The sequence below is a fragment of the Schistocerca americana genome, chromosome 3 (assembly GCF_021461395.2).
Source record: "Schistocerca americana isolate TAMUIC-IGC-003095 chromosome 3, iqSchAmer2.1, whole genome shotgun sequence".
NCBI lineage: Eukaryota > Metazoa > Arthropoda > Insecta > Orthoptera > Acrididae > Schistocerca > Schistocerca americana.
The window spans coordinates 453,135,707-453,163,237 of NC_060121.1; the positions used below are offsets into that span (position 1 = coordinate 453,135,707).

Below are 27,531 nucleotides of genomic sequence, written 5' to 3' on the forward strand. Positions count from 1 at the left end.
ATCCAAAGACAGCAACGCTAGCTTCTAGACCATGAGCTGCGGACAAGAGGGTGAGGGGGGGGGGGGGGGGGGGGGCAGCAAAAAGGGACACTGATACGCCATTCTGGAATCTGGGGCTAAAGCTTTCAATTCATTACAGAATTCTCATATATTTCTACCAATAATGTCCGCGATTTTGCTGTAACATTGCAGAGAATGAAGGGAAACTTGTGGCTTTAACAATCAGTATATAACTTAGGATTGACAGTCCAACATGCTGTTGACGAAAGATTCGTCATTTCCTTGAACCAGAGACAGAGTTGATGTGCTCCTTTATATAAATGTGCTAGAGTAGTGTCCAATCATTTGCCACTTCCTGATTTAGCCATCATACAGCTGCTGGAAAGACCTGTCCAATACCTAGGAGTGCAGAGACCATCACAAATTCCTAGTCGAGACCCATGAGAAATACAGACTGTGGCGCATACCAAACAGCATATGACACAGCAGGTCTTGTGCGTGCCAGCAGCTATCTCTGGTGAAGAACGAGATAACAACCTCAGACGAGTTTAGTAACTCTTAACTGCACATTTCAGTGCACGCAAGCTCTCGACAGCACAGGACAAAGTTAAGACCTTTAGTGTGCACATTTTCATTGTCATACTGATCTCCTTTGGGCGTTGCACGGAGCCAAGTGTCCGCAAAATATAGTGGACAAGACGGCTACTGTGACATCACAAATTCGTTGTGGGGTCCGTATTTCTCGTAGGCTCCATCCCCAGTATACTCCGACGCCTCTCTTGCAGTGAAATATAAATAAGGCTTCAGTATACCCGGCCAGCACCCTCCTCCAATTCCCACTAGGACACTCCCCCTCTCTTTGCTGAAGACTTAATCGCAACAGTTGTTTATCTCTTTTCGCAAACAAACGCTGTGGTGGTCTTATCAGATTACGGTCAGTTTTACATGGCAGAGCGATTTTAATCCTGAAGAATATAGCAATTCCAGACTGAAGAAGTGATTATCTGTGCTTTGTGTGTGGACTCAAATGTAATAACTGGAACGAGTAAAAGACAGAGAAGAAAAGTGAAGCTTCAAGGTTGAAAAAGCTGTCCACTCTAGGAATTTCTTCTTTCTTGGATTCCGGAGGCGGCTCATGTAAAATTTTGCCAGTCTGCTACGATATTACAAAAATAAACAGGTTCTATTTCACTACGTAGTCACTATAGGCATGACTTAATATTTTTGTGATATTAGCTTTACTTATTACACTTAGATCAATTATAATGTTTATATGTTTACGATTTCCACTACGCCTTTTTTAGTAATCCATTAACATGTCCTACATCTTCCACTCCCCCTGTACCCCACGTATGGGAATCAAAAAAGTGCATTGTGAACATCACATTCACAGATCCAGCTCTTTTCATACACTTTCATATTAAATTTCCTCTTATACTCGCCTTTTTACCATCACCTATAGCCATTGGACGTACAAGGGTACTAGTCATAACTAAGCTGATATATCAATTTTATACACAAAAATGGAACTGTTTAAATGTATACGAGTTCTATAATTAATACTTTAACATTACAAGAAATAAAGTAAAATTTGATAAATATGGTAGCAGTGGGATTCCAATATGAGCAGACAAGACCCCAGTCTTGTGCTAGATCACTGTGCCCTGGCACTGATACCTGAAGCGCAGCTAAAATGTCCCCCAATCTCTACTTGTAAATCTAAAGAGAGCATTTTATCTACTTGTGAATCTAAAGAGAGCGTTTTACCGTCTCCTGTGACCTACTCACGACAGCCGTGTGTTGGTTAGAAAAGGCCACTTGTGGGCCTGCAACCAACCAGTTTGTGTGCTAGACACAGTGGACCTACATCTGAAGTTATGGTCTGGAGTGTGATTTCATATGACAACAGCAGCACTCTCATGGGCATCCCATGCACCCTGCCTGCAAATTTGTACATCAATCTGGTGATTCGATCTGTTGTGCTGTCATTCATGAACAGTATTCGAAAGAGTGATTTCCAACAGTATAACGCAAAAATTTCTTTACTCTACATTAATTATTTTTTGGTGCTGAGATTTTTCTGTCAGCTTAACATAGAACTCAGGTAAAATTATATACATGGAAATGTGTGAGAGTGCGTTGGAGGAGGAGACTGTCAGCATGTGAAAAAGTGACATAAATACCAATCGTATAAATGTCAGCATGTTCCCATTTTTTACATGTAAACAAGTTACACATGCCACATCATGGAGAGAGATCACAACTATGATGCTGGAATATGTAAGTAATTAACTGACTTAAGCTCATAAATGTATGCATAATGCGCTATAAAACTCTTTGATCATTTGCCCAATGACACAACAAGCCTTGCAGGAAGCATAGTGAAAGTTGAAAGTGAGCTGAATATGATGCTTACAGCAACTCCTTCAACTCCATTAAGCTATTGTTTGTAAACTTGTAGCGTGTTTAATACAAAATAACTACAGCGCAGTACTTCTATTGATAAAGTAATTTTTTCATTATATGAATTGATGTGTGAAAAATATTTAAAAACAAATTAAATTAAGAAAATTTTAATTAATTTCCTTCATTGCTTTACAGTATCTCAGTCAAGTGTCAAATGAACATGTAACCAATCAACTAATGTGTTATAAAAATAATCAGGTATATGAGCTTGCTATTACACAGCTCAATTTTAAAATAAAATTGCTTTTTTTTACAAACAACTGGAGTCAGATTTGTATAAGAATAATAGAAATTCCTGAATGTAAAAATTTGCAAAATAAATTAAAGGCAACCATTCACCTTTACATCTACATCTACATCTACATGGATACTCTGCAAATCACATTTAAGTGCCTGGCACACGGTTCATCGAACCACATTCACAATTCTCTATTATTCCAATTTCGTATAGCGCACGGAAAGAACGAACACCTATACCTTTCCGTACGAGCTCTGATTTCCCTTGTCTTATCTTGGTGATCGTTTCTCCCTATGTAGGTCGGAGGAGAAAGTTGGTGATTGGAATTTCGTGAGAAGATTCCATCGCAACGAAAAACACCTTACTTTTCAAGACGTCCAGCCCAAACCCTGTATCATTTCAGTGACACCCTCTCCCATATTACGCAATAATACAAAACGTGCTGCCTTTCTTTGAACTTTTTCGATGTAATCCGTCATTCCTATCTGGTAAGGATCCCACACCGCTCAGCCGGCTTCTAAAACAGGACGGACAAGCGTAGTGTAGGCAGTCTCCTTAGTAGATCTGTTACATTTTCTGTGTCCTGCCAATAAAACGCAGTCTTTGGTTAGCCTTCCTCACAACGTTTTCTGTGTGTTCCTTCCAGTTTAAGTTGTTCGTAATTGTAATACCTATGCATTTAGTTGAATTTACGGCATTTAGATTAGACTGATTTATGATGTAACCGAAGTTTAACGAATTCCTTTTAGCACTCGTGTGGATGACCTCACACTTTACGTTATTTAAGGTCGACTGCAAATTTTCGCACCATTCAGATGTCTTTTCTAAATCGCTTTGCAGTTTGTTTTGATCTTCTGATGACTTTATTAGTCGATAAACGACAGCGTCATCTGCTAACAAACTAAGACGGCTGCTCAGATTGTCTCCCAAATCGTTTACATAGATAAGAACAGCAAAGGGACTACAACACTACCTTGGGGAACGCCAGAAATCACTTCTGTTTTACTCGATGACTTTCCGTCAGTTACTACGAACTGTGACCTCTCTGACAGGAAGTCATTAATCCAGTCACATAATAGACGATATTCCATAAGCACGCAATTTCACTATAAGACTCTTGTGTGGTACAGTGTCAAAAGCCTTCTGGAAATCCAGAAATACGGAATCGATCTGAAATCCCTCATCAATAGCACTCAACACTTCATGCGAATAAAGAGCTCGTTGTGTTTTAAATTCAAATGACTCTAAGCACTATGGGACTTAAGATCTGAGGTCATCAGTCCCCTAGACTTAGAACTACTTAAACCTAACTAACCTAAGGACATCACACACATCCATGCCCGAGATAGGATTCGAACCCGCGACCGCAGCAGCAGCGCGGTTCCGGACTGAAGCGCCTAGAACTGCTCGGTCACAGAGGCCGGCTAGTTGCGTTTCACATGAACGATGTTTTCTAAACCCATGTTGACTGCGTGTCAATAGACCGTTTTCTTCGAGGTAATTCATAATGTTCGAACACAATATATGTTCCAGAATACTGCTGCGTATCGACGTTAATGACACGGGCCTGTAATTAAGTAGATTACTGCTACTACCTTTCTTGAATATTGATGTGACCTGTGCAACTTTCCCGCCTTTGGGTACGGATCTTTCGTCGAGCGAACGGTTGTATATGATTGTCAATTATGGAACTAACGCATCAGCATACTCTGAAAGGAACCTAACTGGTATACAGTCTGGACCAGAAGACTTGCTTTTATTAAGTGATTTAAGTTGCTTCGCTACTCCGAGGATATTTACTTCTACGTTACTCATGTTGGCAGCTGTTCTCGATTCTAATTCTGGAATATTTACTTCGTCTTCTTTTGTGAAGGCATTTCGGAAGGTTGTGTTTAGTAACTCTGCTTTGGCAGCACTGTCTTCGATAATATCTCCATTGCTATCGCGCAGAGAAGGCATTGATTGTTTCTTGCCGCTAACATAATTCACATACGACCATAATCTCTTTGGATTTTCTGCCAGGTTTCGAGACAAAGTTTCGTTGTGCAAACTGTTATAAGCATTTCGCATTGCAGTCCGCGCTAAATTTCGAGCTTCCGTGAAAGATCGCCAATGTTGGGGATTTTGCGTCTGTTTAAATTTGACATGTTTGTTTCATTGTTTCTGCAACAGTGATCTGACCCGTTTCGTGTACCAAGGAGGATCAGCTCCGTCGTTGGTTAATTTGTTTAGTATAAATCTCTCAATTGCTGCCGATACTATTTCTCTGAATTCAAGCCATATCTGGTCTACACTTATATCATTAATTTGGAGGGAGTCGAGATTGTCTCTCAGGAAGCAGACAGATGTACGGCATCTACACACAGTTAACAGAACACAGTATTAACTAGCTTTCAAGACCTGGCTCTTCTTCTGTTAGAAAGTACACACATTCGTGCACAACAACACAAACATCCGAATGCCCGCTACCATAGCCATTACCGCAGCTGCAGTAGTGTGTATTTGGGGGGAGGGGGGATTGATGTGACCTGTGCACTGTGTTCTGATACGTGTGTCTGTGTGCTACATATTAGCCCACTAAAGAACGGTTGCCTTTCCTGTATTTTACGAATGGAACCACATTCTTCAGATTATGCGTGTACACACATCCGCTACTAACATTTCCAGTTCCATTCTGTTTAACAAGTGTGAATATTTACTAGAGGTTTTAGGTCAGAATAATATTTCATAGTGTTATTGCTCTTTAAGAAGAAAAAAGGTTATTTTTAATTGAGAAACATTTCAATTTTGTGATAAAAATGTAAGAAGTTTTCATAATTCATTGACGCACTTTACATTTTGATCAGTATACAATACACTGAGGTGACAAAGGTAGTGAGGTACCTCCTCTTATCGTGTAGAACCTCCTTTTGCCTGGCATAGTGAAGCAACTTGATGTGGCATAAATGCAACAAGCTGTTGGAAGTCCCTTGCAGAAGTACTGAGCCATGCTGCCACTATAGCCATTCCTAATTACGAAAGTGTTGCTGGTGCATGAACGACCTCTCGATTATGTCCCATATACAGGGTGAGTCACCTAACGTTACCGCTGGATATATTTCGTAAACCACATTAAATACTGACGAACCGATTCCACAGACTGAACGTGAGGAGAGGGGCTAGTGTAATTGTTTAATACAAACCATAACAAAATGCACGGAAGTATGTTTTTTAACACAAACCTACGCATTTTTAAATGGAACCACGTTAGTTTTGCTAGCACATCTGAACATATAAACAAATACTTAATCGGTGCCGTTTGTTGCATTGTAAAATGCTAATTACATCCGGAGATATTGTAACCTAAATTTGACGCTTGAAACCTCCGACGTTCAGTTGCGTGTTGTAACAAACACGGGCCACGGTCAGCGAGCAGCATCTGCAGGGACATGTTTACGATGGCGACCGTGTTTACGAGTGTGGCTGTAGTGTACTGTTGTGGTTTGGTCTAGCTGTCGCAGTGTCCGCATGTAGCGCTTGCTGCTATTGTTATTCTGCATTCGTCTCCGCACGCAGACCAACTGTAGTACACCGTGTTACCAGACGTCTGTGATAGTGTAGTGTTGTAGGAACTGTGGCCATGGTGTATTCGAACTCTGAAAAGGCGGAGATGATACTCATCTATGGCGAGTGTCGACGAAATGCAGCTGAAGCCTGCAGGGTGTATGCAGAACGGTACCCGGACAGAGAGCATCCAACGTGCCGCACATTGCAAAATATCTACCGCCAACTGTATGCAACAGGTATGGTCGTAGCACACAAACGGGTCCGTAACAGGCCCGTCACAGGAGAAGCGGGTGCAGTTGGTGTGTTAGCTGCTGTTGCCATGAACCCACACATGAGTACACGGGACATTGCGAGAGCCGGTGGACTGAGTCAAAGTAGTGTCATGCGCATACTGCATCGTCGCCGCTTTTACCCGTTTCATGTGTCGCTATATCAGCAATTACATGGTGATGACTTTAATCGAGTGCAATTCTGTCAATGGGCATTAACAGAGAATGCGTTGCAGTTCTACCTGTTTACCGATGGAGCGGGTTTCACAAACCACGGGGCAGTGAATCTACGGAACATGCATTACTGGTCCGTGGACATTCCTCGCTGGCTCAGACAGGTAGAGCGATAGCGACCGTGGACTGTAAATGTATGGTGCGGAATCATTGGCGACCACCTCATTGGTCCCCACTTCATTGCAGGGGCCCAAACAGCTGCAACATACATCGCCTTTCTACAGAATGATCTGCCAACGTTGCTCGAAAATGTCCCACTGGAAACGCGTCGACGTATGTGGTATCAGCATGATGGCGCACCTGCACATTCCGCATTAATACTAGGCTGACCCTTGACGGGATGTTCGACGGGCGTTTCATAGGACGTGGAGGACGCATAAATTGGCCAGCCCGTTCTCCTGATCTTACACCTCTGGACTTCTTTCTGTGGGGTACGTTAAAGGAGAATGTGTACCGTGATGTGCCTACAACCCAGAGGATATGAAACAACGTATTGTGGCAGCCTGCGGTGACATTACACCAGATGTACTGTGGCGTGTACGACATTCATTACGCCAGAGATTGCAATTGTGTGCAACAAATGATGGCCACCACATTGAACATCTATTGGCCTGACATGTCAGGACACACTCTATTCCACTCAGTAATTGAAAACGGAAACCACGTGTGTACGTGTACCTCACCCCTCATGGTAATGTACATGTGTGTCAGTGAAAAAGACCAATAAAAAGGTGTTAGCATGTGGACGTAATGTGCTGTTCCAGTCTCTTCTGTACCTAGGGTCCATCACCGTTCCCTTTGGATCCCTACGTAATTCGGTGCTCTCCGATACACACGATCGAACAGTGGAGGAGTGGTACTCAAGAGTCAACTTTAGGTTACAATATCTCCGGATGTAATTAACATTTTGCAATGCAACAAACGGCACCGATTAAGTATTTGTTTATATGTTCAGATGTGCTAGCAAAACTAACGTGGTTCCATTTAAAAAAGCGTAGGTTTGTGTTAAAAAATATACTTCCGTGCATTTTGTTATGGTTTGTATTAAACAATTACACTAGCCCCTCTCCTCACGTTCAGTCTGTGGAATCGATTCGTCAGTATTTGATGTTGTTTACGAAATATATCCGGCGGTAATGTTAGGTGACTCACCCTGTATATTTGACGGGACTCATATTGGGCGATCTGGGTGGCCAAATCATTCACCCAAATGGTCCAGAATGTTCTTCAAACAAATTGCAAACATGTGTGGCCAGGTGGCATTGTGTGTTGTCATCCATAAAAATTCCAGTTGGACCAGAGAACCGAGTCCATTCAATGTAAAAACAACCCACACCATTATAGAGTCACCACCGGCTTGCACAGTGTCTTGTTGATAACTTGGGTCCATGACTTTCACGCTCGAACAGCTCTTACCAACTGAAATTGGGGCTCATCTGAACAGGCCACAGTTTCCCAGTCGTCTAGCAACCAACCTGTGTATACACGGTTCACGTTTTCCGTCGCACTTCACATAGCGTAGACCGGGAACTGTCTCCTAGGCATGGCCAATGTGAACTGGCTGGGCATGACCCGTGCTGCCTGAGTTGTTGTTGTTGTTCTTCCGCCGGCAGAGGTCGCGGCCGAATTCTCGCGTGCCCTCTGAGGACGGGACTCTACTTGTGGCAACTACCGTCCGTGATGCGCCATGCCGATGTGCACCTCCCGCGATCTTTCTGGTGGCTACTGCACTCCTCCTCCTTCAGGGCGGTGAAGCCACTGTGATCCACTGCGTCAGAAGGTGGAGCGTCGTGCAGGAGCGATGACCTCCGCGTCCATCGGAAGGCTGGAGTCGAGGGGATCGGCCAACGCTCGAGCCGGTACCTTCGAATATGGCTGGAAGTGACCCACACGAAGAGGCACCCGTCGTCCCACCACCAGAGCCCAGGACAGAATGGGAGACAAGCCGTCGAACTCCAGATCCTGGTCCACCTCTCGAGGGGCAAGACCCAGTGGCGGGGATGATGGGGAAGGGACTACCACAGGTGAAACAGCCTCCTGAGAAACTGGACCTGCGAGGGGGCCCGGCTCTCGCTGGGGCATCTCTAACGATGGCGATGCCGGCGCTGGAGCTACTGGAGGCTGCCAAGGCTGAGAACCATCGCAGTGCAGCAGAGTCCCAGGGGGGAGGGGCGGTAGCGTCCCCTGAGAAACCAACACAGGTGCCGGCAATGGAAAAGCCGGTGCCCGAGGGGTCGGAGGGTGGGAGCCCAAACGTGGACGGAGCTGATTTTGGTGACGACGTACCTCCCGGTCCCCCACCTGCAAGGTATAGAGCCGGCGGCCATTTCAGCGCAGGACCGCCGCCGGTATCCAACGTGGATTGCGACCAAACCCACGTGCCCAGACTGACATACCCTGTGGAAAGCTGGGTACTCCGTTTTGCGAAGACTGGCGAGGACCAGGCCAGAGGAGGTGCAGCAGAGTCCTAGGTTGGCGCGTGTGGAGGAGCTCTGCGGGGCTGCGTTCTCCCATTGGTGTGGTCCAGTATGCCGTCAGGAAAAACGTCAACACCTCCTTCGCAGGAAATTCGTGCACATACTTTTTCATCTGCATCTTAAATGTGCGCACCATGCGCTCGGCTTCCTCATTCGATTGTGGATGAAAGGGGGGAGAGCAAACGTGCCGAATACCGAAGCGCCTACAAAAATCCTGGAAGGTCTGCAAAACAAACTGAGGTCCATTGTCCGAAACCAGGGTGACTGGCAGACCTTCCACAGAAAAGATTTTTGCTGGTGCCTGGATTGCAACTTCTGAAGTGGTTGAGGAGCAGCGAACCACATATGGGAACCAGGAATAAGCATCAATGACAATGAGCCAAAAGCCATTGAGAAACGGGCCCGCAAAATCGATGTGAACACGTTCCCATGCCTGGGTTGCAAGCGGCCATGAAGAGAACGCTGACCTGGGAGACGCCTGTTGGCTCGCAGACTGGGAACAGGCGGCCACCAAGTGCTCAATTTCTCTGTCAATACCGGGCCAGTACATTTGTCTGCGAGCCAAGGTTTTAGTGTGGGAAACACCCCAGTGCCCCTCATGTAACAACGTGAGGACTTCCCTCCGCAAACTTGCAGGAACAACCACGCGAGGAGCTGTATCATCGGTAGCCAGAAGGAGAACTCCTTCCAAGACGGAGAGGCGGTCTCGTAGAACAAAATAATTACGAAGAGGGTCCAAGACCTGGCCTCGAGATCAGGATGACCACCCCTGCTGAATGAGGCGAACTACATGCCGGAGAATCAGGTCAACTGCCGTTTCCCTGGCGACTCTAGAACTAGTGATTGGAAAGCCATCAACCGCTTGGTGGGACGCCACATCCAAATGAAAACACATAATCTCCTCTCGATCAAACTTAGGATCCGGGCCCACCGGAAGACGGGAAAGAGCGTCTGCGCTGGCATGCTGTCCAGTAGGGCGAAAATGAATGTCATAATGGTACTTAGAGAGGAACAAGGCCCAGCGCTGTAGTCTGTGGGCCGCCCTATCCGGAATCTGAGAGGCGGGGCCAAATAACGATATTAACGGCTTATGGTCAGTGATTAATTGAAACTTCGTGCCATACAAGAAAGGGTGAAACTTGGTAACAGCGTAGACAATGGCCAAAGCCTCTTTTTCCACCTGGGAGTAATGGGCCTGTGTGGGACTATGAGTTTTAGATGCAAACCCCAGTGGCTGCTCGGAACCATCCGCGTTGCTATGGGCCAGGGCCACCTCCACCCCATACTGCGAAGCATCTGCAGCCAGGACCAACTGCTTATGGGGGTCAAAAGTAGCCAAACAAGGCGCTGACGTGAGGAGGCCCTTCAACGAGGTGAACGCTCGCTCGCATGCAGGCAACAAATCAAAAGGAACACCCTTGAGCAGAAGGCAGTACAGGGGGCGAGCTATGGTGGAGCCCTGGGAATGAACCGGTGGTAATAGGCAATCTTGCCTAAAAAAGCTTGTAACTCCTTCAGCGAAGCGTGCTGCGGAAGGTCGACGAATCCTTGGACCAAACTTCCTAGCAGCTGGATGCCGTGCCGAGAGATGGTGTAGCCCACATACTCAATGGACGGTTGGAAGAAGTTTGACTTACACAGGTTGCAACGCAAGCCCACGGACCTGAATTTGAGAAAGAGGGTGCGAAAGTTGTGCAAGTGTTCCTTCGTGCTGCGGCCTGTGACAATTATGTCGTCCAGGTAATTAATACAATGAGGGATCGTCGACGTGACGTGCTCAAGATAACGCTGGAATATCGCCAGGCACTGGATATTCCGAATGCCAACCGCTGGTATTGGTAAAGGCCAAACGGGGTGTTGACGACCGCCAGCCGTTTGGAGCCCTCATCAAGTGGTATCTGATTATAAGCCTCCGAAAAATCAATTTTCGAAAAATATTGGCCTCCCGCCACGGCAGAGAACAATTCTTCAGCACGAGGCAAAGGATAGGTGTCCACCACCATTTGAGAATTAATCGTGGCCTTGAAATCGCCACAAAGATGTCATTTTCTCGAGGGTTTCCTGACAATAACGAGGGGCGAAGCCCACTCATTAGAAGAAATGGAAAGAACGACCCCTAGGGCTGTCAGCTGGTCTAGCTCTTCTTTTACCTGAGGGCGGAGAGCCAAGGGGATCTGCCTCGCGCGTAGAAAACGCGGGCGAGCCCACGGTTCAAAATGGCTCTGAGCACCATGGGACTTAACATCTATGGTCATCAGTCCCCTAGAACTTAAAACTACTTAAACATAACTAACCGAAGGACATCACACAACACCCAGCCATCACGAGGCAGAGAAAATCCCTGACCCCGCCGGGAATCGAACCCGGGAACCCGGGCGTGGGAAGCGAGAACGCTACCGCACGACCATGAGATGCGGGCGCGAGCCGACGCCTTCAACGTTAAGTGAGCTTCAAAGTCTGAAACACGCCCCAGGCCCTCCTCAAAGATATCCGGAAAGTCAGAGATCAAAGATTCCAATGATTGATAGGGAGCGTCTTCCGATACCAACTGTATTGTGTCAGCGATAGAAAAACCGAAAGCTTGAAAGGCATCCAAGCCAAAAAGGTTAGCGGATCTCGCATCACTGACAACAATAAAAGTAATAGGCCAAGTGACTGATTTGTAAGTCACGTCGGTAGTGAATTGACCCAGTAGGGGAATGAACTGTTTACCATAACCGCGTAGACGCCGGTAAACTGGCGCCAACGGGGGCGACCCAAGGTCGGAGTAAGTTTGTGCATTCAACAAAGAAACTGCCGCGCCCGTATCTACTTGCAATTGTAATCGGCTCGGCCGAGCCGACACCTCGATAAAGAGTTTGTGTGCCGATGCGTCGGGAGACTGGCCCAATGAAACTTCCTGAATGTCAACGTCCATGTCCTCTGTACCTGCTTCCTTCGATTCTTTTGAGGCTGAGCGGCAAACTTTAGCAATGTGTCCTCTTTATTACATTTGCGACAAACTGCCCAACGCTGAGGGCACTCTGACCGATCATGATGTATATAGCACGACGCACAGGACGGTAACAGAGGCCGGCGGCCGGAGCTCTGTTTACGCGCCGTGCGGGAGCGGCCGCAACGGCCGGAGTGTACTGCTCGCACGTCTTCCACCCCGGACGCAGTGGACGCGGCCGCGCCGCCCTGAACCGCCACGACGTCGCACCACGATTCCAACTGTTGACCTGCGGCGTGAGAGACTTCATACGATTGAGCAATGGACAGGACTTCCTCAAGGGAAGGGTCTTCTAACTGCAGGGCCCGTTGCCGGACCTCCCTATCAGGGGCCGAACGAACAATGACGTCGCGCACATAACGTGGGCATACCACTCTCGCGACTGCTCCGTGACAAAATGACACTTGCGACTAAGACTGTGCAGGGTAGCGGCCCACGCCCGGTAAGACTGATGGGGCTGTTTCTTGCACTGATAGAACTCGGCCCTAGCCGCCACAACACGCGTGCGGCGGCGATAATATGAAGACAGCAATGAACTCAATGCGTCAAACGGCAAGGACGAGGGTTCCTGCAACGGCGCTAGCTTCCGCAAAACTTGATACAGCGAGGGAGATATCCAAGACAAGAAAAGAGCACGACATACCTCCGCATCGGCAACATGAAACGCCTGGAAATGCAGCCGAAGGCGATGTTCATATACGTCTCAATCCTCCGCCGTCTCGTCATACGGGGGAAAGGGAGGAGGGAACGGCGCTGGAGCAGATTGCGTGGAGAGCAACGCCGGAAGCACTTGTTTCATGGTTGCCATGAGCTCCGTCTAATGCTCAACCAAAACCCGCACTAAATCCTCCATGCCGTGGATAAGCTGCGAAACTGGAACAACGACGCAACACGCACAGGAACGACCATACTCGTCGCCAATTGTGTAGTAACACGGTTCCCGTTTCCCGTCGCACTTCACATAGCGTAGACAGGGAACTGTCTCCTAGGATGCCCGATGTGAACTGGCTGGGCACGGCCCGTGCTGCCTGAGTTGTTGTTATTGTTCCGCCGGCAGAGGTCGCGGCCGAATTCTCGCGTGCCCTCTGAGGACGGGACTCTACTTGCGGCAACTACCGTCCGTGACGCGCCGTGCCGATGTGCGCCTCTCGCGATCTTTCTGGTGGCTACTGCACAACCGATATGGTCACATTCCCTAATGATTTCTTTGCTGTAAGCAAAGGTACTCGCGTTCATTGTCTACTGCCATAGCCCATTAATGCCATATTTCGCCGCACTGACCTAATGGATACATTTTTTGTATATCCCACATTGATTTCATGCAGTGTTGCTTGTCTTTTAGCACTGACAAGTCTACACGAACGCCGCTGGTCTCAGTCGTTAAGTATAGTGTCGACCGGTGTATTGTATGTGGTGAGAGCTAATGCCTAAAATTTGGTATTCTCAGCACACTCCTGACTCTGTGGATCTTGGAATATTGAATTCCCTAATGATTTCCGAACTGGAACGCCCCATGCATCTAGCACCAACTACCATTCCGTGTTCAAAATCTGTTAATTCCCGTCGTGTGGCCATGATTATGTTGGACACCATCCCACATGAATCAACTGAGTACAAATGACAGCTCCACCAGTACCCTGCACTTTTATACCTTATGTATGTAATACTACCACCATCTGTATATATGCTTATCGCTGTCCTTCGACTTTTGTCACCTCAGTATATATTGCAACACTTTCTTAAGTGCTGTTTCATCTGGATTCTTGCGAGACATTACAGCATAGAACCAGTTTGTCAAAAATTTGACAGAACTCACAATTAATAAAGTAGTAAATACAGGTCTACTACACATGATTCATTTGTTTCCAAAGTTCCATATTTTCCAAAGTATTACATGCAAAAATATGATTCAGGCATGAAGAGAACCATAAACTCTCGATGTTTGCATTTTCACACTCCACAAATGTTCTAAGAGTGTCCCTATGGTCTCACAACAGTACCTAATACAACAACATCCTGGGAATCATAACAACAGCATTGATGAGGACTCTGAGATGTTCAAGTGGTCATGGCAGTGGGGTATGTAAACAGGGTTATTAATCATAAATGTACACCGAGAGGAAAAAGTCACAAAGCATTAGGTCAGGTGACCTCAGGACCAAGGGAACTGAGCCACATCATCTTCATCACTAAGTCCACTCCAGTGATTCCAAAGTTCTTAGTTTAGGTAGCGATGAACAGTAATGCTCCAATCAGAGGGTGACCCATCTTTTTGTAAAATGAAATTCTCAGAATCAGCTGGCAGTTTGGTGAAGTGAGTGATATATTCATGTACTTGAAGCAATTTGTGAAGGCTAGTTTCAGATATTCAAGGGCATTATTTACTGATCCTGAAAGTCCCATTCTATCAGTAACGGATATAAAGTACTTGTTAAATAGATTTGCCACACTATGCCCATCAGTTACTAATGCGTCATCTACCCTTAGTGCTATTTGCTCCTGTTCCTTTCTGGTTCAACCAGTTTGCTCTTTCACTATATCCCATATTGTTTTTATTTTGTTCCCTGACATTGCTATCTTCTTCTCGTAGTGCATTTGTTTAGACGTCTGAATTACTTTTTCTAATGTTTTACAGTATTCCTTGTATTTAGCTAAATCATCAGCTTTGGAGCTATTCTTGGTCGACAGATACATTTTCCTTTTTGTCTTACATTAAATCTTTATTCCTTGTGTAATCCATGGTTTTAATATAGACTTCTGTTTAATTTGAGTAACTTTTAGAGGAAAACAGTTTTCAAACATGGTACTGACATTGTTCATGAATGTGTTATATTTTTCATTCATGTCATGAGCACTATAAACATCTTTCCAGTTCATATCTTTGAGCAGTTTTCTAAAACACTCAATTATTGGTTGATTGACTATTCTCCTGTACTCAGATTTAGCAGTCTTGATAATCTGCTTAGAATTTACATCTAAAACAAGGAGCTGCATGTCATGATCTGATAGTCCATTTATAACAGGTTTTGTGATATGATTTTGTTCCTTTGATTTGTCTATAAAAATGTTATCAATGGCTGTCCTTGAGGATTTAGTGATCCTAGTTGGAAAGTTTACAGTGTGAGTTGGATTGAAAGACAACATTACTAACTGCAGTGAATGTTTACTGGAAGATTGCATTAGAAAATCTGTATTAAAGTCACCAGCAATCAAAATTTCTTTGTTTCTTCCTGTTAAATAACCCAAAAGAGCTTCTAGATGATCTAAGAATATATCATAATTTCCTGCAGGTGCTCGGTAAAAACTTATTATTATATAGGATCTGTTATGGAACTCTACTTCTGTTGCACATGCTTCTAGATGCTGCTCTAAACAGAATTTATTAATGTCAATGTTTTTGAATTTATGGCAGTTTTTGATAAATGTGGCAACTCCTCCTCCATCCATATCTACTCTGCAGAAGTAGGAAGCTAGCTTAAATCCTGAAATGCCTAACATATCTGTATCAGTGGTCACTTGATGTTCAGAGAGGCAGATTATGTCGCTTTAGTTAGATGAATTCATTTCATTGATACAAATGAGTAGTTCATCAACTTTATTTCTAAGTCCCAGAATGTTCTGGTGTAATAAAGATAACTGATACTGCATACTAATGGGATTGTAACTGCTTTGGCGAAGATGAACTGGCAGTTTCTGATTACTTTCTGTTAAACACTGTTTAAATGGAGGCTGTATGATAAAATCTGACTCCTGTTCATCTGTTTTCTCAAACTGAGTGTATCTGCCAATCTCTCTTAAAACTCGTTTTCTTTCCCCCTTCCCTATCCTTAAAAAGGTATCCCTCTGACACCTGTGACCACTGGTTTTTTTACCACTTGTGCACAGTGTAGTGCCATTTAACTTGGCACTACACTTTACTTTCACAAAAACTGAATGTTTTGAATGCATACTCTCACGTAAGCATGGGCAGAGGTTTTTTCCATGACCATCGGTGTACATTAGGAGACCTTTGGCGCATTTTTGCATAGGAAAGTTCATTTTTAATTTTTTTTTCGGGAGTGTTTTCATTGTTTTTCTGTTTTCTTGCTCTGGTTTTATTATCATGGTCAATGTCTAGTGCTGAAAAGTTGTTTGTCAGCTGTACTTACATGCTGAAATTATTTGCACGTTTTGCTAGGCACGCGCCACATTTTCTGCACGGAATAACCGGTAATCGTAACGTTTTCTTGTGATAGATGGTGTTCCCAAGAGAGAGCGTTATGTTTCAAATCCAGCTCTTGATACTTACTCTCAAGTTTGCTGTATTTTGAACTGATTGTCTCCAGATCGTCTGTTAACACACTTATAATTTTTTCTTTTAGAGATTAGAGTGTCCATTACTTCGCGGCACTGAAAGCATGTCCACTCATGTTCGTCTTTTATATATTTCAGGTCCACTTTTACACATTTTTTGTGGTACCAGCCCTTGCAGTCAACGCACGGTATACCTTTTTTCACAGATTTTACACACATCACTATCGTATTTTGAAGTTATTGAGACATAACTACATGAATGACTTTCACAGGTCCCCATCTTGCCCCATCTTCCCCCTGAATGCATGCTGCACTGTTGTAACACATAGACATCTTGCATAGCCCAACAGATGCTTTGTTGCCATTTTGTCAAGTCACTGCACATGTAATGCCAACTGGTATGGGCAATGTAAACTCGGCAAGTTCACAGCTCTGTTCTTTCATCAATCATATTTGTAAATTTACTACTTTGAAAAATATAGAACTTTGATTACTGTATTAATATTATTATTATTCTGATTTTGTTCACTTGGAACCTTGTACCCTAAAAAATTCACTCTGTAGGCCAACATACCTTTATACCGTTCCGTTACCTTTGATAACTTTTACACTACCTGTTGGGTTTTGTCTTAGGATCTTCGGCCAACATTGAACAGTTCTGATCTTTCACCAGCACAAGTGGCTGACATTGCCAAAGGTTCATCCTTCGTTGCTGGTGGCAGACTGGAATAGAATCTGCAGGCAAAAGATTATAGGTTCGTAGCATGCCAGTATATGAGAACTTTTCCCTGGTAATCAACACTGTTGTTCTCACCTTGTTACCTGCAGTTAGTCATTTGCTGTAGCATGGGAATCCAGGATCCATTTACCTTGAAGCTTCCTCCTTTCCTGTTAAAACTATTGTCATGTTTGTGAACAAGAAATTCTAAAGGTAAAATGAGCCTGAATTCTCTTGCTGCAGTGAATGACCAAAGCAGATTTAAGAGAAGAACCACAGCTGTAAAGAGCAATGAAAAAGTCTCAAACATTGAAGCGACAACACGTTCAATTTACATTGGCTGAAGATCCTGAGGCGAAAGTCAACAGGCAATATATCAATAAATTGCCACGAAAAACTCAGTTTTGCATATTTAATTGTGAAGCCTGTATTTCAGTGATGACTGCATTCTTCATCATTTAAGAATGTGGAGACAAAACTCGTTTTAACAAATTTGCAGGAAAAATTTTATTTGCTAGCAGTATTACGTAGTAATATAAAGATAATATGCATTCCAACATGATGAAGAATTTAGATGGAAGCTCTACACAGAATAAACCCATATGTAAGAAATAATAAAATTCATCAAAATATGAAAGAATTGTTACAGGAAAATAAATTTTGTTTTTCAGCACTTCTGGCGATTGCTGCTGCCGGACTGTTTGCTCTGCAAACAGACCGCAAAGACAGCTTCAGGGTCACCAGGGGGGAGTCATTTTACATACAGGTCTGTATTATTTCTTTTGACTTCTGTACTTATGCATGAATGTATAAATCAGTACAACCTGCTGTAATTCTTTATTATTGGGTGAGTGAATAAATTTGATGCACTTTGCCATAAGTTTAACAAATTAAAACAGAGACATCACTATTTACAACAGTCTTGACAACTCTGGGGTAACTTTTTGGTTCTGCAACTGAAAAAATTACACAGTTTTGAGGTGAAGACTTTGTTGATCCATGTTCAGAGTGCATTGTCATCAAAAAAGGAAGTTCCTTGAAGGTTGTTCAATACAGAACAGGAAAGGTGAAAATCTGAGTTTGTAAGATCAGGTGAATAAGGTGGGTGCAGAATGACTTCCCAATCCAACTCCTGTATAGTATTTTTTGTCAGTCTAACAGAATGTGGGTGGTCATTATCATGGGGTAGTATCACTTCACAAAGTCTTTCTGGTCATTGTTCTTGAATTGCATCTGCAAGATGTCTCAGTTCTTGACAATAAATGTCAGCAGTGATGGCTACATGCTGAACATTCATAAGGTGGTCAGCTTTTCCTCTCCCTTAATATTTTATTGTGCTGTCTGTTAGTCATTTAATTTCACTGAATTAAGTGATCAAAAATTTTAGCTGCAGTGTTGTGCACCCCTTAATGTGGAGTAATAAATGTCATTTTTCGCTTCTGGGATTTTAATTATGTACGTCATTGTGCCTTTTGAACTGCAGTGGGTTATTTACAACAAATGTCATGATGGAATAAAGATACTGTGTAACAGTATTCACAATGCACAGCTCCTGGAACAGATGTACAGAAGATGATAATGGATGAGCTCCATGTATTGTTCTTAGATATCATTTTTGAGCAATGAAGGTTTATTTTCTTAAAACTGAGTTATTCCAAAACAATGTTCCATATGATGTTATTGAATAAGAATATGTAAAATATGTTAACTCACTAATTTGTCTATTCCCAAACAAAAGTTGTCTTAGGAGTTCCAAAATATCCTTTTCCCAGTTTAATTTATTATTAATATGGACATGTAAAAATTTTGAAGTTTCAACTCTGTTTATTATTTTGTCACTGTTTGTTACATTTATCACTGGTGTGGTACCCCTAGATGTGCAGAATTGAGTATGTTCTGTTTTTAAAAAATTAGAGGGAGATCATTTTTTTAAAAAATTAGAGGGAGATCATTCACAGAGAACTATTCAGTGTTTATCACTTCTTCTGTTGCTCTATATATGCATTGATTGATTACAGTATTAATCTCACCTAAAAATTTAGCTTCTTCTGCTTGTTGCAGGCTATATTAGACAGATCATTTACATATATACAGGGCCAGTTTAAGGCCCAAGCAACACAAGCCATCATTTGGGATGTCAAACTGAAAGGGACACCACAGTCACCACATTTGCACAATTTCTCTAAATGATGTAACACAATTGGTAGCAGGGGTAACAGGGGTGACCAAGTGCAAGATTTGTATACAGTCAGTATCACAAGTAGCAGCAAAAACTGATACAGTAAAAGTGTACGAGGGAAAAGGTGGGTGGGAAAGGGATCCCAGATGATGAGTCACTTTTGGAGAAAACAGGTGCTACATATATGAGAAACAATCGTGGCCCTAAGACTGAGCCTTAGAGAACACGTACGTGATTCCCCCACCCCCCACCCCCACCCCCCACCACCACCAATCAGAGAAATCACCCCTGATTACATTTGTTGAATTACTAAGTACAACTTGCTGCATTCTTTTGGTTCAATATGACATTAACCATTGGTTGGCTATATCATCAGTCCCATAAAATCTCAATTAATATAATGCAACATTGTGGTTCAAATGCCTTAGATAGATCACAGAAAATACCAACTGGTGTTATTTTATTGTCTATTGCTTGTAAAATCTGTTGACTGAATGTGTAAATGGCACTCTCAGCATAGCAACTCTTCTGAAATCGAAACTGTGTTTTACTGAGTATAATATTGTAGCTCAGGTGGGACACTGTTCTAGAATACATCACCTTCTCAAAAACTATGGAAAATGATGTCAGCAGTGGAACAGGTCAATAGTTATTGACATCTCTCCCATCACCTTTCTTGTAGTGGTGTTTAACAATGGCATATTTCCACCTCTCTGGAAAAATGCCTTGAGTAAGTGTTGCATTACATATTGCAGATGCGACTGGGCTTTAGTACTCTATTGGAAACAGAGTACTAAATCCTTATGAGCTTTCATTTTTCAGGGTATATATTATTTTATTAATATCAAAGGGAGAAGTTTCTGATACATTCATATGATTGAATTTTATGAGAGCTGCTTTTTCAACACACTGCTGTGCTTTTTCTCTTGAATATTTTTTCCCTGTATTTGCCTCTATATTTAAGAAATGATTTTTAAAAACATTTGTTATCTATGACTCTTCATTTATTGACTTTCATTTAAGTTAATAGTGATGTTATTGTGTTTGTTGGCTGGTAGTCCTGTCTATCATTTCCTTATATTCCATACAGCCTTAAGGGGACTGGTCTGTGAATGCCAGGGGAAACCTGAAAAAAATTGTCAGTTTTCTAAACAGCGTAACTCAAAGAATAAGTTTTGTAAGCCCATATAATGCTTACCATCTTTTAAGACATCTTTTGGGAACATTTTTACATATGAACCACAGCTTTCACTCTCACACTTTCTTTTTAATTGTTTATTTTCTTGCAAGTCAAATAAACCATGATGATTATTTATCTACATCACAGGTACACATTACTCAAAATACAAACAATGTAGAAGGTTTATTTTTTTCCTGTAAGTTCTTCACACTGTTATCTTTAAAGCAGACTACAGAAAAGATGGTGCTGTCATAGATGGCAGTAAAAAAAATCTTAAGTACGACTATCAAAAATTTTGTAAATGAATTCAGGGTTTTTCTTCAAAGAAGCATTTTATTTTCAAAGTTAAGTCACAAATATAATCTACTTCTAAGTTAAGCATGTTTTAAGACAGCATACAAATTTTCAGCTCTCTGACTTTAATATGTTTTAGCCAAAGTATACCAGAAAATGAAAAAATTTAACTTCCAGGAAATTCATATTAAAGTTAAAAAATTAACACTTGCTTTTTCTATTAAATTTGGATGGCACTAATGCATCCCAGGTCCATATTCATCTTGTTCCCTGTGTTGTTATTTCTCCATTCTCTTATTCACACTTCTTCTCCTTATTCTTGCTTCTTAGGTGGCTTCCAACACTGATTTTTCTGCTTTGAAGAGTCTCCCTTGGTCAGTGGCTATTAGAGCTCTATGCATATTTGGTCCACCAGGCACTCCCATCATTTCCATGACATTAAGTCTCAACACTGCACCTTGACTGAAACATAGCACAGTGTCTAGCACACCTATTTTCAAAGTATTTAGTCCTACTAGAATAGTTTTTGGTATCTGTTCCCATAAACAATTGTAGAAACTTTCATTTGGATTTTGAACTCTGCCATGTAAATCTCTAATAATCTTGTGTCACTAAAATCCCTATATTCAGGTTTTATAACTTCCATTATAGCAAATGGCAGAGAATGTTTATGGTTGTAGGCATCACCTTGAGTAACAACCCTCTGTTAGCCACACCATGAATCACTGCCCGTTGGGTGGAGGGCATGACATGGGTTGTCATCTGTGGAGGATTTAGGTAGACTATACTGACTTTTTCATTCCCTCGAGGTCATTTTTATTATGTCTTATGGCTTTTCCATAATAATCCTTCAACCTGTCTATTTCTTCATCTGTAAGCTGACCATGTCCACTAATGTACTTACCATCAGCTAATTTCTTTCCCTTCAGATTCCTTTTCAAGTTCTTCAATCTTGTATCTAACCTTTGCTGGACATGTCCAACACATTCCATTTTTTTCGATTTTTTGTGTCAGCATAAGGTCTGGATTCCAAACTTTTTGGTACCCTTTTGAGTTTCCATCTCCTAGGTACATCATACCATATTTCTCCACTGAACTGTGACATATCTTCACAACTCCTACTGATTCCATCCCTTCACTATTATCACTTAAATTAATCAAACATTTATGACTTTCAGTTCCAGTAGTACAACCATGACAGTACTTGGTAATGGATTTCACGTCAGTGACTTTACCATTGTCCAAGGAGGTAGCTGTCACTACATCATTTAAACCATGGCCTCTTCATTGCCAGGATGCAGCCAGTGCTGTAGACATACATGTATTGCTGTCATTCATGTCTACACTTTTCTGAACAGCATTTTTCATACTATCACTTGCTACTTCTTCTAAAGTCTGTAGAATAATTTTATTGTCCTGTCAAATCTTGTAGGGGGAGGTAAGTTCATAAGAGCACAGAAAATTTGTGCACTTCTGTACCCTTTGCCTATACACCTCATTGCATAAGCATGTTTAATATTTGTGTTACACACTCTCTGTTTAGTTATGCCACAAGTATAACCACATTCATTTAAATCATTAAAAATTGCAAACAATTCTTAATTTTGATGCATGGCCTCTTCTAGCATGTATCTCCTCAACTACCATCACGTCTATTGCCGCATTCCTTACACTGCAAAGCTTCATTCATTAGTTCAGATATAACACAACTTGGATCAGTAGTTGTTGTCTCTATAGTACAAGCATTAATACTATCAAGCTGATTGTCCCAATATTTCAGTTTTAACTTCGAAGCACTTGGAGTAGTTGCAGCTGATTCAACTGTTGTATCATGTTGTATTTTGGTATTAGTAGAGTTAATCTGTTTGGTGAACAGATTTCCATAAAACTGTTTTAACACAAAACTTCTTAATTTTTCCCATTGCTTTCAAGTGGAATAAGAAACTCATGCACACAATAACAAACTCATGCACACAATTACTTCATTGTAAACAAAATATTCAGGCCAATATAACAGCAAACAATAACTAAACTCTCTGTATCTGAAAGATAAGCAACTGTAAAGCTTTTGTAGGTTAGCCAATTTAAGGAACTAAAAAGTCACAAAAACGAAACAAATGATAGCAAAACTTTATTTTTTAAAGAGCTGACTGTGTGCCATGGGGACGTTGTGGTGCATGCAGCCACTTTTAAATTCCTATAATTTTGGTACTTTCTGTACTCCATTTTTTCCTGGGAGTAAACTTTTTCTCATTCAGAAAACTACAGATTTTTTTAAGATGCAAATTAAAAGATCATTTTTTGACAGTTATTCACATACAAGTCCCCCTAAGTCTGTTTTTGGAATTATTGATATCTGACATAATGTGCATGTTCTTTGATTTTTTAATAACTTTCCTTAGTAATTTTGAGTAGTTTTGTAGTGAGCAAATATTGTAGGATATATACTTGTTCTTACTAACTGATACAATTTCCTTTTTCTTTTACAAGATACATTAATCTCTCCAGTAGTCCATGGTCTTGTACATGGCTGTTTAATGCTCTTTCTTATGAGCTATGTAGAAAGCTATCTTTGGATAGTGATATGAATTTATCTTGGAAGATATTACATTTTATGTCAATATTTTTTTCATTATAAATGACATTCCAGAACATCTCTTTTAAATTATTCTTAAAAACATTTGTTATGGAGTCATTAATTATTCTAAGTGATTTCCACTGGGGAGTATCTACTGCAAGGTACTATATCATTTACCCTAACTGTGCATCATAATCAGAGTGAGCATTTGCTACTGGGTCTATAGTTATTTCCTTGCTTTGAGTTTCATCAAAGAAAATATTATCATTTAGAATCCTAATGCCTTTATCTGCCTGTGCTAGGAAGTTAATTACTGAGATTTAGTTTTAGGATCCATATAAGGTTTCCAGATAACTTTTCCTGTCATAATCCTTTAGAAAATCTACACTGAAATCACCACAGACTATTAACTGCTTGCTGCTGTCTGACAGATAGCTTGGTAAGGAATTCAAACATCACATAAACAGTTCAAATTTACAGTTACAATGAAAAGTAAATGGCCTTTTTTTTCAGTATTAGTTCAAGAGCACATACTTCTATGAGCTAGTTACTGTGAAATCTACTTATCTCGATGTTCTTAAACTTGTGTTTTGTCTTTAATAGATATAACAATGGAAGAAAGTTCTTTAAGTAGTGAAGTACATCCCAGTGTTTTGAATAAAATGCTGTTGATAACTGAGATGTTTTTTGTTTTGTTGCAGATTGTTACAATCGTGCTAGACTTCGCCCTGTTTGTGCTAGCTCTGTATGATATGATCTTCACACGAAGAGCTGGAGGTGACCCAACAGTGACTAATCAGGATCCTAGAGGGGATGCTGCCACTACTTTTAACAACCCAGGCTTCCGTGAAAGTCGAAATAGAGCACCAATTTCAATGACAGATGCAAGTGGAAAACCATATTCTCAGTCACCACCAATTGCCAGTAATGGTAGTGTGCAATCAGTGACCACAACTTCATCCAATGGTTCCACCATAGGTTCGGGACCAAGGAGCCCACTGAGGTCAAGTCTGAAGAAGCCAAGGCCCAAACAAGATGGAATGGGAATTCAAAATCCAGGGTTTAGTGGACACTCACCAACATTTTCAAGAAATGGAAGTGTTAAAAAGACAGTCCGCATCCAAACACATAGCACGGCAGTGTGAGTTAATCAATATTATGCAAAAAAGCATTTACACACAATAAGGAAAACTGTCGCTGAAGACACTAATGTGCTTAGCAAGATGTGTTACACTTTTGAGACATCTTAACTGATTTTGAACAAATTTGATGACTTAACAGTGATAGATGTGAAATGATTGTAATGACAAAGTTAAATTTTCTGTACTGTAAGCAAAGTTTTTGCATGTTAAAATCCACATAAATTGTTTCAGTATTAGCACATTTCTCATTCTATGTGTGACATTGGTCTAGGAGTAAAAAGACATTTTATTTTTGTCAGTGTTTTTACATTTCTGTAAAACTGTAACATGCTGAATACGTTAAATTGTTTTCTTCATGCCAAGCTTATCTTTTCATGATTATACATACAAATATTTTCTAATTTAACTATTCCAGAAAAATATTGTAGCATATATATGAGACGCATTTGTTCAGTGTATTGTTTCCATTCAGTTATATTTGTAGCCCTTAAATAAATAAAAGTTCAGATAAAATATTACTAAAAAGGAAACTGTAAGAAGTGGCAGTTCTGAGTAAATGTTAGGGGCTGATATTAGCTCCTGGAGGATAAAAATCATCCATTCATTATGTTTAAAAGCAAAAGGCTCATGTGTGAGAAAATGTTGTGGAGCATTATTTTAGTACTTGTGGTCTTATCATAATCAACTGATAATTTCTGTAATACTAACACTTGTAACCAAAATGAACTTTTTTTTGGCACACCATATTATTTCTCGGTGCTGGAAGTTTTCATTTTGTTCCTTCCCAACATTATTGAGTAAAAAATTTAATACAGCATAAATGGAAAGTCTTCCTGTAAAAGCAGCTTTCCTTCTATAAAGTAACTGTTCACTACATTTGATAAGGCATAACATAAAATATATATCAGTTATCTGTGTTCTGGCAGAACAAATACAATAACAACAGTCAAAAGAATGAAGAGGACAGTATCTTCACCACTGTATTTAGCATGCTACTTATCCTCTGTGAGGTATCGATAAGCATGTGCATGTCTTTTCTATCAGACTGAAAGAATTCAGAGAAACCATTCCCAAAAGACTGAATCTGAATTCTTTCACACAGCCATTATCTCTCATTGTGTGAAGTCCACATAACTTATGTTCCAAAGACATTAAAGGTATTTGCTTTTTAATATCAGCATTAGTAAGAACAAAACTGGAGTCAGTGACATTATGTAGCTGAATGGGGATCTTAAAATATTACTATTTTATTGCTTTGTAAAATATTTTAAAATTTGAGGAGTTGTGGTGTATGCAAATGTATTATAATGTATATATAACTTCAATAAATCCGTCCATGTTATCTGCTTCTAAGTTTATTTTATATTGATTTATAGGCAAACAGAACTTCTACTGACATAAATTCAGTGGTAGTTGTTTGTTGTTATGCTGCTTCTGTAGTCAAAAAACATTATTCTCATTAACTGATATGCAATACATATTTTTACAGCTTTCATCTGGATTCAGTACTGCCTTCCTTTATTTTTAATGTTTTTTTCATGCCCCTTATGTCATATGGTCTGAAGGTGTCCATAACACTTATATGTAATCTACTTAAAATGTATTTGTCTCCTTGAATGACACCCATAAGAACAATTAATCAAAAAACTCATTTGCTTGTCAGAAAAGCAGCTGTAGTGGCAAATGCAGTGTACTACCAATTCTGTGACTGTGTAAAGTGTACAATAAAACTGCTACAGTGTTTTTTGGTCAGATGAGTGCTATGTTGTATGGTACACTACATCACCTCTGATTGATATTCACTACAGTGTTCAAAGAACCCATTCCCAAAAGACTGAATCAAAGTTATTTCACACAGCCATGTTCTCCTGTTGTGAAACATTCTTTTTATTTTTATTTTTTCTAAAAGAAAGTGGATTTATTTACTCTGGCAAGAGTTTCTTGTGTTCTGGCAATGCAAATGATGAACTCACTTTCTTTACCAGTGTACGTGCTGCAAACTATTACACAATACCTCAATCATGTGGTGCTCACATCTAATGACACAGGCTGATGCTGATCAATCACAACCACTGGTTCTCCACATTCATTACAGTCCTATACCTGAAGATGACTTACAGCAGCATTTGTTTTATTACACATTATCTCCCCTTCTAAGTGAATGATTTCATAACTGGGGAAGGCTTTAAACCATTGATGGACTACACAAACTCCTTTTCCCTTGATCTCTTATTTCAAATTCTGTATCTCCTCTTCAGTAAAACCTTGCAGTTGAAAATGCCACAGAACAGCTTGATTACTGTTGATAACAGAAGCTAGCTTGACTCTTTTTGGTTTATGCACTATTGTTGTTTCACTTTAGGAACACACTTGTAATCTGATACTCTCCCAAAATTCTCTGTGGGTTCAGATTGGCTAGCATAAATACCAGCTGATATGAGCCCCTAGAGAATTATAGGAAAGCATCAGATGTTTCACATTAAGATAAAACTGAGTGTGTCTTGAAGACAACCATGTAGCACACAAGGATGTTGCCACTGTGATTTATATTTATATTTCTCTCTATGAAATTCTTGAATAAACATACACAGGCCTAGTCACCTTTAAGTTTATCTGAATATTCACTACCATTAGTATTCATTAGCTCTTTGACCATTTCTCATTGTGGGGAAGCCCGGATGATGTGGTACACAAGTTGTGAATAATTTTGATTTTATAATTCATAAAATCCTCAGCTGGTGCAAGGACATTTAGAAATCTGCTAGCTTCCCATACTTGCAGTACCCACTTCTCTGTCATGAAATGTATGCCCTATTTAGTTGCTTTCTGGTATTTATCTGAACTCACAGAATGTGCAACCAGATGAGTGGCACTGTCCTCATCTATCTGTAAAACCCCCATGAAGTCCACAAGCTTCAAAACTTT

The 27,531-nt window shown here is 41.2% G+C and overlaps 1 protein-coding gene across 1 annotated transcript in view; it reads left to right on the forward strand.

Moving 5' to 3' along the window:
• Positions 1 to 27,106, forward strand: part of LOC124606147 — a 144,117-nt gene extending 117,011 nt beyond the window's left edge. The window contains exons 4-5 of the mRNA XM_047138112.1: positions 17,905 to 17,999; positions 24,166 to 27,106. Coding sequence (XP_046994068.1) covers positions 17,905 to 17,999; positions 24,166 to 24,609 — 539 coding nt within the window. The 3' untranslated portion in view covers positions 24,610 to 27,106. The remainder of the gene's footprint in view (positions 1 to 17,904; positions 18,000 to 24,165) is intronic.
• The last annotated feature ends 425 nt before the right edge of the window (positions 27,107 to 27,531 follow it).